General features: G+C 41.4%; 1 protein-coding gene across 4 annotated transcripts in view; it reads left to right on the forward strand.

Annotated features, from left to right (window-relative positions):
- The window catches only part of fab1 (fab1 kinase), a 1098541-nt gene that overhangs the window by 834276 nt on the left and 248130 nt on the right, over positions 1 to 16135 (forward strand). For all 4 annotated transcript variants that reach the window (XM_071675364.1, XM_071675510.1, XM_071675419.1 and 1 more), the window contains exon 20: positions 6083 to 6229. In XM_071675364.1, coding sequence (XP_071531465.1) covers positions 6083 to 6229 — 147 coding nt within the window. The remainder of the gene's footprint in view (positions 1 to 6082; positions 6230 to 16135) is intronic.

Consider the following 16135-nt stretch of genomic DNA (forward strand, 5'->3'; position numbering starts at 1 on the left):
AGGGAACAAATGGAAACTTCAGTAAAGGGGCTATGGGGAGGTGATTACAAGTAGTGGTGATGTGAGGAGATGGAGTGATTATTTTGAAGGTTTGTTAAATGTGTTTGATGATAGAGTGGCAGATATAGGGTGTTTTGGTCAGTCAGTCATGTTGCCCATCCCAATTAGTTGTATATTGCTCAGTCATGTTGCCCATCCCAATTAGTTGTATATTGCTCAACTTTGAGATAAATTTCTATCATTGAGATGGATGATTTTGTATAAGATGAACTTTTATGTGGATGAGTGCTCAAAAGGTTAAACACCTGGTCAGAAATCTTAATCATGTTTACCATTGCTATTATATACCCGACTTCATGAGTACTTCTGTTTAGTTGATGTGATGAGGACTGAAATGGAGAATGTGAATCCTGGAACCATTACAGTTATTTCTGATGCCATCTTCCCTAAGCAATTATTACACTGGTTCATCTTAGTTTGCCTAATGAGTAAGACACAAAGGCTTGTTGAAAATTTTTTCCTAGTTATACTTCATCATATATCAATGAATGAGATATCTGAAACAAATTGTAATTGATAAGTACCTTTATTGGGAGTGTCTCTCACCTCATGTGAAGGAGATATATCATAATTAACACTGGAAATTCCTGAAAGGCAAGGTTCTCAATATATACTCAAGAACCATTTCTTTTTGGCTTGACAGTTATTGAAAACTGTGAAATAGCACCAAGATTGAGAGATGGTATTAAAGCAATAAGAGAAAATGGTGTTAATATCTTGGGCTTGAAAATGTTTAAACTTATTACTGAAAAGTACCGGAAAGTTTATGTACTGCCCAGCCTGCAAGAACATTAAAGATTCCTTGGACATATTTTGAAAATGTAACTAATTAGTCAGTTTGTGGAGGGTATATATAGCTATTGCCTATAGCTTCAATGATCTTAACTGATTAGAGGAGCAACAGTACAGCTTGATTCCAGAATTGGCTGCAGAGGGAGATGAATCTCCAAAATCAGCCTGGAATATGTGCAAGATTTTTCCTTTTTTTTTATTGCAATCTCCTGCATTAGCAAGGATGTTCCTGGAACAGATGAAGTAAGGCCACATTTGCTCACATCCACTCTTTGCCTGTCAAGTACAATACACCAAAACTAATCTCCCTCTCTGGAACCAGGCCTCACAACCTTTTCATGGTTTTTCCCCAACCATTTCACATACCCTGGTTGAGTCCATTGACATCACATTGACTCCTGTATGCCACATTGTTCCAGTTCACTCTATCCCTTTCATGCCTTTCACCCTCCTGCATGTTCAGACCCCAATCACTCAGAATCCTTTTCACTCCAAACTTCCACCCCCTATTTTGTTTACCCCTTCTACTTGTCCCCTCGACTTCTGACACATATATCCACTTTGTTACCCTCTTATCATGCATTCATTCCGAGTGTCCACACCATATAAGCACACCTTTTTCAGCTCTCTCAACTACAATCATTTTATTACCACACCTCCCCCTTACCCTTTTATTACTTACTCAGTCAAACCACCTCGTACCACATATTCTCAAAAATTTTGTTTCCAACATTTCCACCTTCCTTTGCACACCCTCAGCTGTAGTCCATGCCTTGCATCTGTATAATATTGTTGAGACTACTATACCTACAAACATATCCATTTTTGACCTACCAGAGAGTGAACTCCCTTTTCACACATTCTACAATGCTCCCAGAGCTGTCACCCTTTCATCCACCTTATAAATCACTTCTGCTTCCATACTTCCATTTGCTACCATACCCAGTTCTAAGCAGAGAACGCATTTCACTTCCTCCAAATTTTCTCTATTCAAAGTTACACCCCAACTAACCCATCCCTTTACCCTTCTAAACCTAAAAACCATGCTTTTACTCAGAAGTTCCTCATTTCACTCACTATCCTAAACTCAGTCTCCAATATCAACAGTTTCACACTTGAATATGCCACCAGTGCAGTGTCATCAGCAAACAACAACTGACTCACTTCCCAGGCCCTTTCATTCCCTTCAGACTGCATAGTCGCCCTCTCACCTCTGTAACCACACTGTTCCTCCCCATTCTGATGCTTTGTACATGTCATCAACCCCTCAAGCACTACTGTCTCTTATAACTTACTTGGTAGACTCAACAGACTTAAGCCTATGTAGTTTAAACACTCACCTTTCTCCCTTGCCTTTACACAATGGCACTATTTATGCATTCTGCCAATGCATAAGCACCTCACCATGATCCATATATACTATGAAAATCTTGACCCCATTTCTTAAGAATTCAACTGCAGTGGCATCCACTCCAACTGCCTAGCCACATTTTATCATATGCAAGGTGTTCACCACTCCTCTCTCCACCGAACATTCTCACTTCACATACTGACAAAACCAAGACATCCTACATCTGCCACCCTGTCATCAAACACTTTCAACAGTCCCTCAAAATACTCAACTTTTTTTTTCTTTTTATATTGGAGGCTCTAGTCATGAACAAAATTTCACATCAAGGCCAGGTGTAGTTGAAATATAGAGAGGTTGATAAAAAGGAAAAAGAAGAGACAAAGGAAAATATTTTTAGAATTTCTAGAAATTGAAAAACCTGTCTTTTAAAATGTGTCATGTCACTGGGAAAGACATGAGAGGGTAGAGAGTTCCAAAGTATTGGGAAAGAAATAGTTATTAAAATGGCCTACTCTCGAGATGCCAATGGCCACACAGTAATTGTATGATGCAGCAGCTTGCTGAGTGTTGCATGGTCTAGCTATTGATAGAGGCACATAAGTAGCCAACTTTGGGGAAAAAGAATAGATAAAGGAAAATGTTTAGAAAATTTTTAGGAAGTGAAAAACCTGTCTTTTAAAATGTGTCATGTCGTTTGGAAAGACATGAGAGGATAGAGAGTTCCAAAATGCTGGGAAAAAAACAGGTATTAGAATGGCCCACTCTTGAGATGCCAGTGGCCACACAGAAACATATGATGCAGCAGCTTACTGAGTATTGTGTGGTCTAGTTATTGGTGGAAGTACATAAGCAGCCAGCTTTTGGGAGCAAAAACCAAAATAATACCTATAGAAGAGGGAAAGTGACCCATCAATGTGGCATAGGGCAAGTAGGTCAAGTACTGAAGTTGGCCTCGGGGAGTTTATAAGTCTGACTGCTTGCGACTCAACTCCCTCAAATAAGGATTCAGAGCTAGAACCACCTCAGATGTGAGAGCAGTAATCCATCCAAGGATGGATCAGTCCTTTATATGAATGGAGCAACTGCTTGTAAGAAAAGAAATGACATCTAAACAGGACTCCCAGTTTCTTAGAGGCAGGATTAGCTATTTCCATGATATAATGTTCGCAAAATATAGTGGATGCTACAGTGATACCAAGTATGTTCACTGAGTCAAGAGGTGGAATTACAGAACTGTTGAAGGAGAGAGGAAAGCTGTAAGGAATTTTTGATAGCATCACCTTAACCAGATTTTTTCATCCCCACGTAGATATCTTGTCCAAGTCTGAGTTTATCCACCTCACCTCATCACTACCTGTCACTACCCAACTATTTTCTCCCCAACACTGATGTTCCTTTTTTTCCACACTATTAACCATCCTCCAAGACATCTTATTCTCCCTGAAGTTTACTGATACTTGCTCACCCCTCATTTTCCCTCCTTTTTAACTCCATCTTCCTCTTGACTTTTGCCATTTTCTCTAATACATCTTTGAGTCATTTGCACTCCATCCCTGTCTGTGCCATCCATATACCTCTTTTTTCTCTCTTGTCATCTCACCACTCACTACCCTTTCTAACCTGCCCGCTTCCCTCTTGGTGCATGCCCCATATATCTCTTCCCTAGCTTCTATTACTCTCACCTCTTGCTATTCGACACTCAGTCTCTTCTGGTATATCTTCACATAAATCTCTTTTCTAAGCTCACTTACTTTCACCATTCTCTTCTCACCCATAGCATTTCTTCCTCCAGACACCTTTTACAAATCTTCATTCTCATCCCCAGAAGGTAATGATCAGATATTCCAGCAGCTGCCCTTCTTATCACACTCACATCTAAAGTCTCTTTTGCTCATGTATCAACTAGCATGTAATTCAGTAATGCCCAGGGACCATCTTTCATATTTCCACACATTTACTTGTGTATATCCCTCTTTTCAAACCTTGTATTCCCAATCAACAACCCTTTGTCAGTACACAACTCTTCAGACTGTTCACCATTTCTGTTCACTTTATTGAATACTTAATACCCCATGCCCCTCCAGTTGTGAATTCAGCTGCCAAATTACTCACCAAAACACTTGCCTGTCATGATCTTCCTCTTCATGGCCAAATACATAAGCACTGATAATCACCCATCTCTTGAAATCCACTCTCATAATTCCCTGCATCAGTGTGGAAGCTCACTTCCTTACACTTCCGCACACTCTCACAACAACTACTTTATTAGTAATGCTACCCCTTCCTTATCTCTTGCCCTCACACTACCTCCTGACTTTATTCCAAGAAATTTCCATACAATTCTTCCCCTTAACCAATGAGCTTTGTTTCATTCAGAGCCAGAATATCCAGGTACTGTCCTTCAAACATTATAGCTGTCTCTTCTCATCTTGGGTAATCCACACATTCTGGCACCCCAGGCTGAGATTACGAGGAGGATAAACACTCCCTGCTTAGCTTCTTCTTCTATTTCATCTTTTAGAAATTGAAATACAAGAAAGGAGGTTCCAGTTTCCCACTCTTACCCTCTCTAGTCACCTTCTGACTTGCATGGAATACAGAGGCAGATTTCTTTCTCCCCTTCCCTTTCCCCATATGAGGTATGAAAGGAAGATATGTAAGGCAGTATGAGAATACTGAGTCCATACCATGATATACCCTTGAAACATAGGTTTGTATGAGAAGTATAGGTGACAGATTTGGTTTGATACATTATGTGGGAAAAGGGGAGAAAGAATACTATCTATGTATTCCCTGCATGTCGTAGAAGGCGACGAAAAGGGGTGAGAGTGGAGGGCTGGAAATCCTCCCCTCCTGTTTTTATCTTTACAATAGAAGGAATGAAGAAGAGGGCCAAGTGAGGATTTTTCCCTCATAGGCTCAGTTTTCTGTTCTTGAAGCTACCGTGCTAATGCGAGGAATGGCAAATATGTATAGAAAAAATAAGGAGCATAAGGGAATATGGAGTTATGGAGAGAATGACTATTAGAGTGTATTTTAGTACATTTAACATGAATAAATATATCAGAAGGCTGAAAGCACTGAGAAATAGAAGAGTTAGGAAGTGGTGTTAGGAGTTGTTATGATTGAGGGATTAGGTTTTCCAAGATCATGTTGTATAAAGGAATGCATATAGGAATCAGTGAAAGCTGACCATGATGTGTATAGACCAAAGATTTAGTTTCATTGTCAATTTAGAAATGTAGAGCAGTTGTATTGTAAATTTTTTTTTTATATGAGAAAAGTGGAGGAGTTGCCATCAGCTCTAATGACGGGAATGAGAACATATAACAATTACATTTAGAATATAGGTTCAAATGAAAAGGCTTCCAAGTTTTTTGCAGTTCCCTCTTACCCTGGGTTGCCAATATTAACCTTAGCCTGTTAATTGGGAAAATATAGCTGATTGTGCAGGATACAGTAACATTTCTGATGATAAAAGATTTTTGTTGCATTTTTTACCATGACTCAGCAATCATTATGAGATCTGTGTTAAGCCACAATTATTGCATGTGATAACTTTGTGCTGACAATACAAAACCTGTAATTGGAAGCATCATCTTGCGTGCAGAATGGAATAAATGAATGTTTGGACTATGGATGATGTAGGCAAATGCTTGCTTACATCCATAGGTTCGTTACATTATCCTTTTCCACCCTAAGTGATGTGTTAGAAATATATGAAATGGAATCTCATGTTTATAAAACTGTATATAATCAAGTTGATTTGTGATGTTTAATGGGACAAGTATAGACTTTTCCCACTAAAGTAAACCAGTGTTCTCTCCAGAGTATTCTTTGTGGAAGATGATTGAAATAAGTGATTCTTTATGACCGCAGGGCTATTCTGTCTTCTCAACTATTCTTGAACGAGTTACAACACTTTCTTCTGAATGTGGAAGTCGCTGGGAGCCGCTCATTGTAGAAATCAGTGAACATCAGAATAAGCAACGTGCCATCTTCAGAGAGAAGATTGAGAGTATACAGGTACCTATTATCTAACTTGTTGAGCATCAGAGTTCCATGCTTATTTCTTTACTTTTTAAGATTATACTAGTTATGAGTATTTCTGTAATATCTCAGCATTTAACCTCTATACAGCCATCATGATACAAAAATTCCATCGCTCAGTGCCAGATAAATAGAAGTAAAAGATAAAAAGTTTTTATCTATGTATTGATGGATTAAGCATTCAGAAGTAACAGGATATACACAGAAAATTATATTGCAGTCTTTTTGTTGGCCTGCTTCATTCATATGTAAGAATTCGGGATGTGAGTGACATGCTTGATAACTCCTGATACCACTGGAAGACAAACACATGAGTTTTTGTTTCTATTGTGCTTGTTTTCTAACTCTAATAACATACAAAGGTATTATTAGTGGTATATATGTAACATGAATATATCTAGAAATATTACACCTTTCACACTAACATTTGGAGTGAAGGAAATTGGTTGGCTTGGGTTGGGAGGATATTCAAGGATTTACTTTCTTCTTTATAATGAACACTCTACTCTGATTTCATTTTTATTATTATTGTTATTATTATTATTATTATCATTATTATTATTATTATTATTATTATTATTATTATTATTATTGTTATTATTATTGTTATTGTTATTATTATTATTATTTTTTTTTTCATACTATTCACCATTTCCCGCATTAGCGAGGTAGCGTTAAGAACAGAAGACTGAGCCTTTGAGGGAAATCCTCACTTGGCCCCCTCCTCTGTACCTTCTTTTGGGAAATCAAAAACAAGAGGGGAGGATTTCCAGCCTCCCGCTTCCTCCCCTTTAAGTCGCCTTCTACAGCACGCAGGGAATACGTGGGAAGTATTCTTTCTCCCCTGTCCCAGGGATAATACATATATATTCATGTGCATATTCACACTTGCCTGCCTTCATCCACCCCGGCACCACCCAGCCACACAGGAAACAGCATCGCTACCCCCCACTTGAGCAAGGTAGCGCCAGGAAAACAGACAAAAAAGGCCACATTCCTTCTCACTCAGTCTCCAGCTGTTGTGTGTAATGCACCGAGACCACCGCTCCCCGTCCACAACCAGGCCCCACAGACCCCTCCGTGCCCACCCCAGACATTTCACATGCCCCAGTTCAGTACATTGACAGCACATTCACCTCAGTATATATCATTAATAATATACATAAGTATATATCATTAATAATATACATATTTGTTATTATTATTATTATCATTATTTATTTATTTATCTATATATTTATTATACTTTGTCGCTGTCTCCCACGTTAGTGAGGTACCGCAAGGCAACATACAAAAGAATAGCCCAACCCACCCACATACACATGTATATCCATCATGTCCACACACACACACACATATACATAATTATACATTTCAACGTATACATATATATACATACACAGACATATACATATACACACATGTCGCCACCCCGTCACACATGAAATAACAAACCCCCTCTCCACATGCATGTGAGGTAGCACTAGGAAAAGACATCAAAGGCCACAGTCGTTCACACTCAGTCTCTAGCTGTCATGTATAATGCACTGAAATCACAGCTCCCTTTCCACATTGAGGCCCCACAAAACTTTCCATGGTTTACCCCAGACACATCACATGCCCTGGTTCAATCCATTGACAGCACGTCGACCCAGGTATACCACATCATTCCAATTCACTCTATTCCTTTCATGCCTTTCACCCTCCTGCATGTTCAGGCCCTGAACACTCAAAATCTTTTTCACTTCATCCTTCCAACCCCAATTTGGTCCCCCACTTCTCCTCGTTCCTTCCACCTCTAACACATATATCCTCTTTGTCAATCTTTCCTCACTCATTTTCTCCATGTGACCAAACCATTTCAGTACACTCTCTTCTTCTCTCTCAACCACACTCTTTTTATTACCACACATCTCTCTTACCCTTTCATTACTTACTCTATCAAACCGCCTCACACCGCATATTGTCCTCAAACATCTCATTTCCAACACATCCACCCTCCTCTGCACAACCCTATCTATAGCCCACACCTTGCAACCATATAAAACTGTTGGAACCACTATTTCTTCAAACATACCCATTTTTGCTTTCCGAGATAACGTTCTCGTCATCCACACATTTTTCAACACTCCCAGAACTTTCGCCCTCTCCCCCACCCTGTGACTCACTTCCACTTCCATGGTTCCATCCACTGCCAAATCCACTCCCAGATATCTAAAACACTTCACTTCCTCCAGTTTTTCTCCATTCAAACTTACCTCCCAATTGACTTGTCCCTCAACCCTAATGTACCTGATAACCTTGCTCTTATTCACATTTACTCTCAGCCTTCTTCTTTCACACACTTTACTAAACTCAGTCACCAGCTTCTGCAGTTTCTCACACGAATCAGCCACCAGCATTGTACCATCAGTGAACAACAACTGACTCACTTTCCAATCCCTCTCATCCACAACAGACTACATACTTACCCTTCTCTCCAAAACTCTTGCATTCACCTCCCTAACAACCCCATCCATAAACAAATTAAACAACCATGGAGACAACACGCACCCCTGCCGCAGACCGACATTCACTGAGAACCAGTCACTTTCCTCTCTTCCCACTCGTACACATGCTTTACATCCTCGATGAAAACTTTTCACTACTTCTAACAACTTTCCTCCCACATCATATACTCTTAATACCTTCCACAGAGCATCTCTGTCAACTCTATTATATGCTTTCTCCAGATCCATAAATATTATTATTTTTTTTATCATACTTTGTCGCTGTCTCCCGCGTTTGCAAGGTAGCGCAAGGAAACAGATGAAAGAAATGGCCCAACCCCCCCCATACACATGTATATACATACGTCCACACACACAAATATACATACCTACACAGCTTTCCATGGTTTACCCCAGACGCTTCACATGCCCTGCTTCAATCCACTGACAGCAAGTCAACCCCGGTATACCAAATTGCTCCAATTCACTCTATTCCTTGCCCTCCTTTCACCATCCTGCATGTTCAGGCCCCGATCACACAAAATCTTTTTCACTCCATCTTTCCACCTCCAATTTGGTCTCCCTCTTCTCCTTGTTCCCTCCACCTCCGACACATATATCCTCTTGGTCAATCTTTCCTCACTCATCCTCTCCATGTGCCCAAACCACTTCAAAACACCCTCTTCTGCTCTCTCAATCACGCTCTTCCTATTTCGACACATCTCTCTTACCCTTACGTTACTCACTCGATCAAACCACCTCACACCACACATTGTCCTCAAACATCTCATTTCCAGCACATCCATCCTCCTGCGCACAACTCTATCCATAGCCCACGCCTCGCAACCATACAACATTGTTGGAACCACTATTCCTTCAAACATACCCATTTTTGCTTTCCGAGATAATGTTCTCGACTTCCACACATTCTTCAAGGCCCCCAGGATTTTCGCCCCCTCCCCCACCCTATGATCCACTTCCGCTTCCATGGTTCCATCCGCTGCCAGATCCACTCCCAGATATCTAAAACACTTCACTTCCTCCAGTTTTTCTCCATTCAAACTCACCTCCCAATTGACTTGACCCTCAACCCTACTGTACCTAATAACCTTGCTCTTATTCACATTTACTCATAACTTTCTTCTTCCACACACTTTTCCAAACTCAGTCACCAGCTTGTGCAGTTTCTCACATGAATCAGCCACCAGCGCTGTATCATCAGCGAACAACAACTGACTCACTTCCCAAGCTCTCTCATCCCCAACAGACTTCATACTTGCCCCTCTTTCCAAAACTCTTGCATTCACCTCCCTAACAACCCCATCCATAAACAAATTAAACAACCATGGAGACATCACACACCCCTGCCGCAAACCTACATTCACTGAGAACCAATCACTTTCCTCTCTTCCTACACGTACACATGCCTTACATCCTCGATAAAAACTTTTCACTGCTTCTAACAACTTTCCTCCCACACCATATATTCTTAATACCTTCCACAGAGCATCTCTATCAACTCTATCATATGCCTTCTCCAGATCCATAAATGCTACATACAAATCCATTTGCTTTTCTAAGTATTTCTCACATACATTCTTCAAAGCAAACACCTGATCCACACATCCTCTACCACTTCTGAAACCACACTGCTCTTCCCCAATCTGATGCTCTGTACATGCCTTCACCCTCTCAATCAATATCCTCCCATATAATTTCCCAGGAATACTCAACAAACTTATACCTCTGTAATTTGAGCACTCACTCTTATCCCCTTTGCCTTTGTACAATGGCACTATGCACGCATTCCGCCAATCCTCAGGCACCTCACCATGAGTCATACATACATTAAATAACCTTACCAACCAGTCAACAATACAGTCACCCCCTTTTTTAATAAATTCCACTGCAATACCATCCAAACCTGCTGCCTTGCCGGCTTTCATCTTCCGCAAAGCTTTCACTACCTCTTCTCTCTTTACCAAATCATTTTCCCTAACCCTCTCACTTTGCACACCACCTCGACCAAAACACCCTATATCTGCCACTCTATCATCAAACACATTCAACAAACCTTCAAAATACTCACTCCATCTCCTTCTCACATCACCACTACTTGTTATCACCTCCCCACTTGCGCCCTTCACCGAAGTTCCCATTTGCTCCCTTGTCTTACACACTTTATTTACCTCCTTCCAGAACATCTTTTTATTCTCCCTAAAATTTAATGATACTCTCTCACCCCAACTCTCATTTGCCCTTTTTTTCACCTCTTGCACCTTACTCTTGACCTCATGTCTCTTTCTTTTATACATCTCCCACTCAATTGCATTTTTTCCCTGCAAAAATCGTCCAAATGCCTCTCTCTTCTCTTTCACTAATACTCTTACTTCTTCATCCCACCACTCACTACCCTTTCTAATCAACCCACCTCCCACTCTTCTCATGCCACAAGCATCTTTTGCGCAATCCATCACTGATTCCCTAAATACATCCCATTCCTCCCCCACTCCCCTTACTTCCATTGTTCTCACCTTTTTCCATTCTGTACTCAGTCTCTCCTGGTACTTCCTCACACAGGTCTCCTTCTCAAGCTCACTTACTCTCACCACCCTCTTCACCCCAACATTCACTCTTCTTTTCTGAAAACCCATACAAATCTTCACCTTAGCCTCCACAAGATAATGATCAGACATCCCTCCAGTTGCACCTCTCAGCACATTAACATCCAAAAGTCTCTCTTTCGCATGCCTGTCAATTAACACGCAATCCAATAATGCTCTCTGGCCATCTCTCCTACTTACATAAGTATACTTATGTATATCTCGCTTTTTAAACCAGGTATTCCCAGTCATCAGTCCTTTCTCAGCACATAAATCCACAAGCTCTTCACCATTTCCATTTACAACACTGAACACCCCATGTATACCAATTATTCCCTCAACTGCCACATTACTCAGCTTTGCATTCAAATCACCCATCACTATGACCCGGTCTCATGCATCAAAACCACTAACACACTCATTCAGCTGCTCCCAAAACACTTGCCTCTCATGATCTTTCTTCTCATGCCCAGGTGCATATGCACCAATAATCACCCACCTCTCTCCATCAACTTTCAGTTTTACCCATATTAATCGAGAATTTACTTTCTTACACTCTATCACATACTCCCACAACTCCTGTTTCAGGAGTATTGCTACTCCTTCCCTTGCTCTTGTCCTCTCACTAACCCCTGACTTTACTCCCCAGACATTCCCAAACCACTCTTCCCCTTTGCCCCTGAGCTTCGTTTCACTCAGAGCCAAAACATAAATGCTACTTACAAATCCATTTGTTTTTCCAAGTATTTCTCACAAACATTCTTCAAAGCAAACACCTGATCCACACATCCCCTATCTCTTCTGAAACTACACTGCTCTTCCCCAATCTGATGCTCTGTACATGCCTTCATCCTCTCAATCAATACCCTCCCATATAATTTCCTAGGAATACTCAATAAACTTATACCTCTGTAATTTGAACACTCGCCTTCATCTCCTTTGCCTTTGTACAGTGGCACTATGCATGAATTCCACCAATCCTCAGGCATTTCACCATGAGCCATGCACACGTTGAATATCCTCACCAACAAGTCAACATCACAGTCACCCCCTTTTTTAATAAATTCCACTGCAATACCATCCAAACCCGCTGCCTTACGAGCTTTCATCTTCCACAAAGCTTTCACTACCTCTTCTCTGTTTACTAAACCATTCACCCTGACCCTCTCACTTCGCACACCACCTCGAGCAAAACACCCTATATCTGCCACTCTATCATCTAACTCATTCAACAAACCTTCAAAATACTCACTCCATCTTCTTCTCACATCATCACTACTTGTTATTACCTCCCCATTACCCCCTTCACCGATGTTCCCATTTGTTCTCTTGTCTTACACACTTTATTTACCTCCTTCCAAAACATCTTTTTATTCTCCCTAAAATTTAATGATACTCTCTCACCCCAACTCTCATTTCCCTTCTTTTGCATTTCTTGCACCTTTCTCTTGACCTCCTGCCTCTTTCTTTTATACTTCTCCCAGTCATTTGCACTATTTCCCTGCAAAAATCATCTAAATGCCTCTCTCTTCTCTTTCACTAATAGTCATACTTCCTCATCCCACCATTCACTACCCTTTCTAATCTGCCCACCTCCCACGCTTCTCATGCCGCGAGCATCTTTTGCGCAAGCCATCACTTCTTACCAAAATACATCCCATTCCTCCCCCACTCCCCTCACATCCTTTGTTCTCACCTTTATTCATTCTGCACTCAGTTTCTCCTGGTACTTCCTCACACAAGTCTCCTTCCCAAGCTCACATACTCTCACCACTCTCTTCACCCCAACATTCTCTCTTCTTTTCTGAAAACCTCTACAAATCTTCACCTTCGCCTCCACAAGATAATGATCAGACATCCCTCCAGTTGCACCTCTCAGCACGTTAACATCCAAAAGATTCTCTTTCACGTGCCTATCAATTAACGTGTAATCCAACAATGCTCCCTGGCCATTATTATTAAAGTGATTGGTTCTCAGTGAATGTAGGTTTGCGGCAGGGGTGTGTGATGTCTCCATGGTTATTTAATTTGTTTATGGATGGGGTTGTTAGGGAGGTAAATGCAAGAGTTTTGGAAAGAGGGGCAAGTATGAAGTCTGTTGGGGATGAGAGAGCTTGGGAAGTGAGTCAGTTGTTGTTCGCTGATGATACAGCGCTGGTGGCTGATTCATGTGAGAAACTGCAGAAGCTGGTGACTGAGTTTGGAAAAGTGTGTGGAAGAAGAAAGTTATGAGTAAATGTGAATAAGAGCAAGGTTATTAGGTACAGTAGGGTTGAGGGTCAAGTCAATTGGGAGGTGAGTTTGAATGGAGAAAAACTGGAGGAAGTGAAGTGTTTTAGATATCTGGGAGTGGATCTGGCAGCGGATGGAACCATGGAAGCGGAAGTGGATCATAGGGTGGGGGAGGGGGCGAAAATTCTGGGGGCCTTGAAGAATGTGTGGAAGTCGAGAACATTATCTTGGAAAGCAAAAATGGGTATGTTTGAAGGAATAGTGGTTCCAACAATGTTGTATGGTTGCGAGGCGTGGGCTATGGATAGAGTTGTGCGCAGGAGGATGGATGTGCTGGAAATGAGATGTTTGAGGACAATATGTGGTGTGAGGTGGTTTGATCGAGTGAGTAACATCAGGGTAAGAGAGATGTGTGGAAATAAAAAGAGCGTGGTTGAGAGAGCAGAAGAGGGTGTTTTGAAGTGGTTTGGGCACATGGAGAGAATGAGTGAGGAAAGATTGACCAAGAGGATATATGTGTCGGAGGTGGAGGGAACGAGGAGAAGAGGGAGACCAAATTGGAGGTGGAAAGATGGAGTGAAAAAGATTTTGTGTGATCGGGGCCTGAACATGCAGGAGGGTGAAAGGAGGGCAAGGAATAGAGTGAATTGGAGCGATGTGGTATACCGGGGTTGACGTGCTGTCAGTGGATTGAATCAAGGCATGTGAAGCGTCTGGGGTAAACCATGGAAAGCTGTGTAGGTATGTATATTTGCGTGTGTAGACGTATGTATATACATGTGTATGGGGGGGGTTGGGCCATTTCTTTCGTCTGTTTCCTTGCGCTACCTCGCAAACGCGGGAGACAGCAACAAAGTATAATAAAAAAAAAAATATTTTTTTTATTTATTTATTTTGCTGCTTTGTCACTGTCTCCCACAAAAGCGAGGTAGAACAAGGAAACGGACAAAAGAATGGCCCAACCCACCCACATAGACATGTATATACTTACACATCCACACATGCAAATATACATACCTATACGTCTCAACGTATACATATATATATACACACACAGACATATACATATATACACATGTACATAATTCATATTGTCTGCCTTTATTCATTCCCGTCGCCACCCTGCCACACATGAAATAACAACCCCCACCCCCCTCATGTGCACGAGGTAGCACTAGGAAGACAACAAAGGCCCCATTCATTCACACTCAGTCTCTAGCTGTCATGTAATAATGCACCGAAACCACAGCTCCCTTTCCACATCCAGGCCCCACAGAACTTTCCATGGTATACCCCAGACGCTTCACATGCCCTGGTTAAATCCATTGACAGCACGTCGACCCTGGTATACCACATTGTTCCAATTCACTCTATTCCTTGCATGCCTTTCACCCTCCTGCATGTCTCTGCAGGTGTCCCACTTCTCCTCATTCCCTCCACCTCTGACACATATATCCTCTTGGTCAATCTTTCCTCACTCATTCTCTCCATGTGACCAAACCATTTCAAAACACCCTCTTCTGCTCTCCCAACCACACTCTTTTTATTACCACACATCTCTTACCCTATTATTACTTACTCGATCAAACCACCTCACACCACATATTGTCCTCAAACATCTCATTTCCAGCATATCCACCCTCCTTTGCACAACTCTGTCCATAGCCCATGCCTCGCAACCATACAACATCGTTGGAACCACTATTCCTTCAAACATACCCATTTTTGCTTTCTGAGATAATGTTCTCGACTTCCACACATTCTTCAAGGCTCCCAAAATTTTCGCCCCATCCCCCACCCTATGATTCACTTCTGCTTCCATGGTTCCATCCGCTGCCAAATCCATTCCCAGATATCTAAAACACTTCACTTCCTCCAGTTTTTCTCCATTCAAACTTACCTCCCAATTGAACCTCGCAATTGACTTGACCCTCAACCCTACTGTACCTAATAACCTTGGTCTTTTTCACATTTACTCTCAACTTTCTTTCACACACTTTACCAAACTCAGTCACCAGCTTCTGCAGTTTCTCACATGAATCAGCCACCAGCGCTGTATCATCAGCAAACAACAACTGACTCACTTCCCAAGCTCTCTCATCCACAACAGACTGCATACTTGCCCCTCTTTCCAAAACTCTTGCATTCACCTCCCTAACAACCCCATCCATAAACAAATTAAACAACCATGGAGACATCACACACCCCTGCTGCAAACCTACATTCACTGAGAACCAATCACTTTCCTCTCTTCCCACACGTACACATGCCTTACATCCTCGATAAAAACTTTTTACTGCTTCTAACAACTTTCCTCCTGCACCATATATTCTTAATACCTTCCACAGAGCATCTCTATCAACTCTATCATATGCCTTCTTCAGATCTATAAATGCTACATACAAATCTATTTGCTTTTCTAAGTATTTCTCACATACATTCTTCAAAGCAAACACCTGATCCACACATCCTCTACCACTTCTGAAACCACACTGCTCTTCCCCAATCTGATGTTCTGTACATGCCTTCTCCCTCTCAATCAATCCCCTCCCATATAA

The sequence above is a fragment of the Panulirus ornatus genome, chromosome 1, assembly GCF_036320965.1.
Source record: "Panulirus ornatus isolate Po-2019 chromosome 1, ASM3632096v1, whole genome shotgun sequence".
In the NCBI taxonomy this organism is placed as follows: domain Eukaryota; kingdom Metazoa; phylum Arthropoda; class Malacostraca; order Decapoda; family Palinuridae; genus Panulirus; species Panulirus ornatus.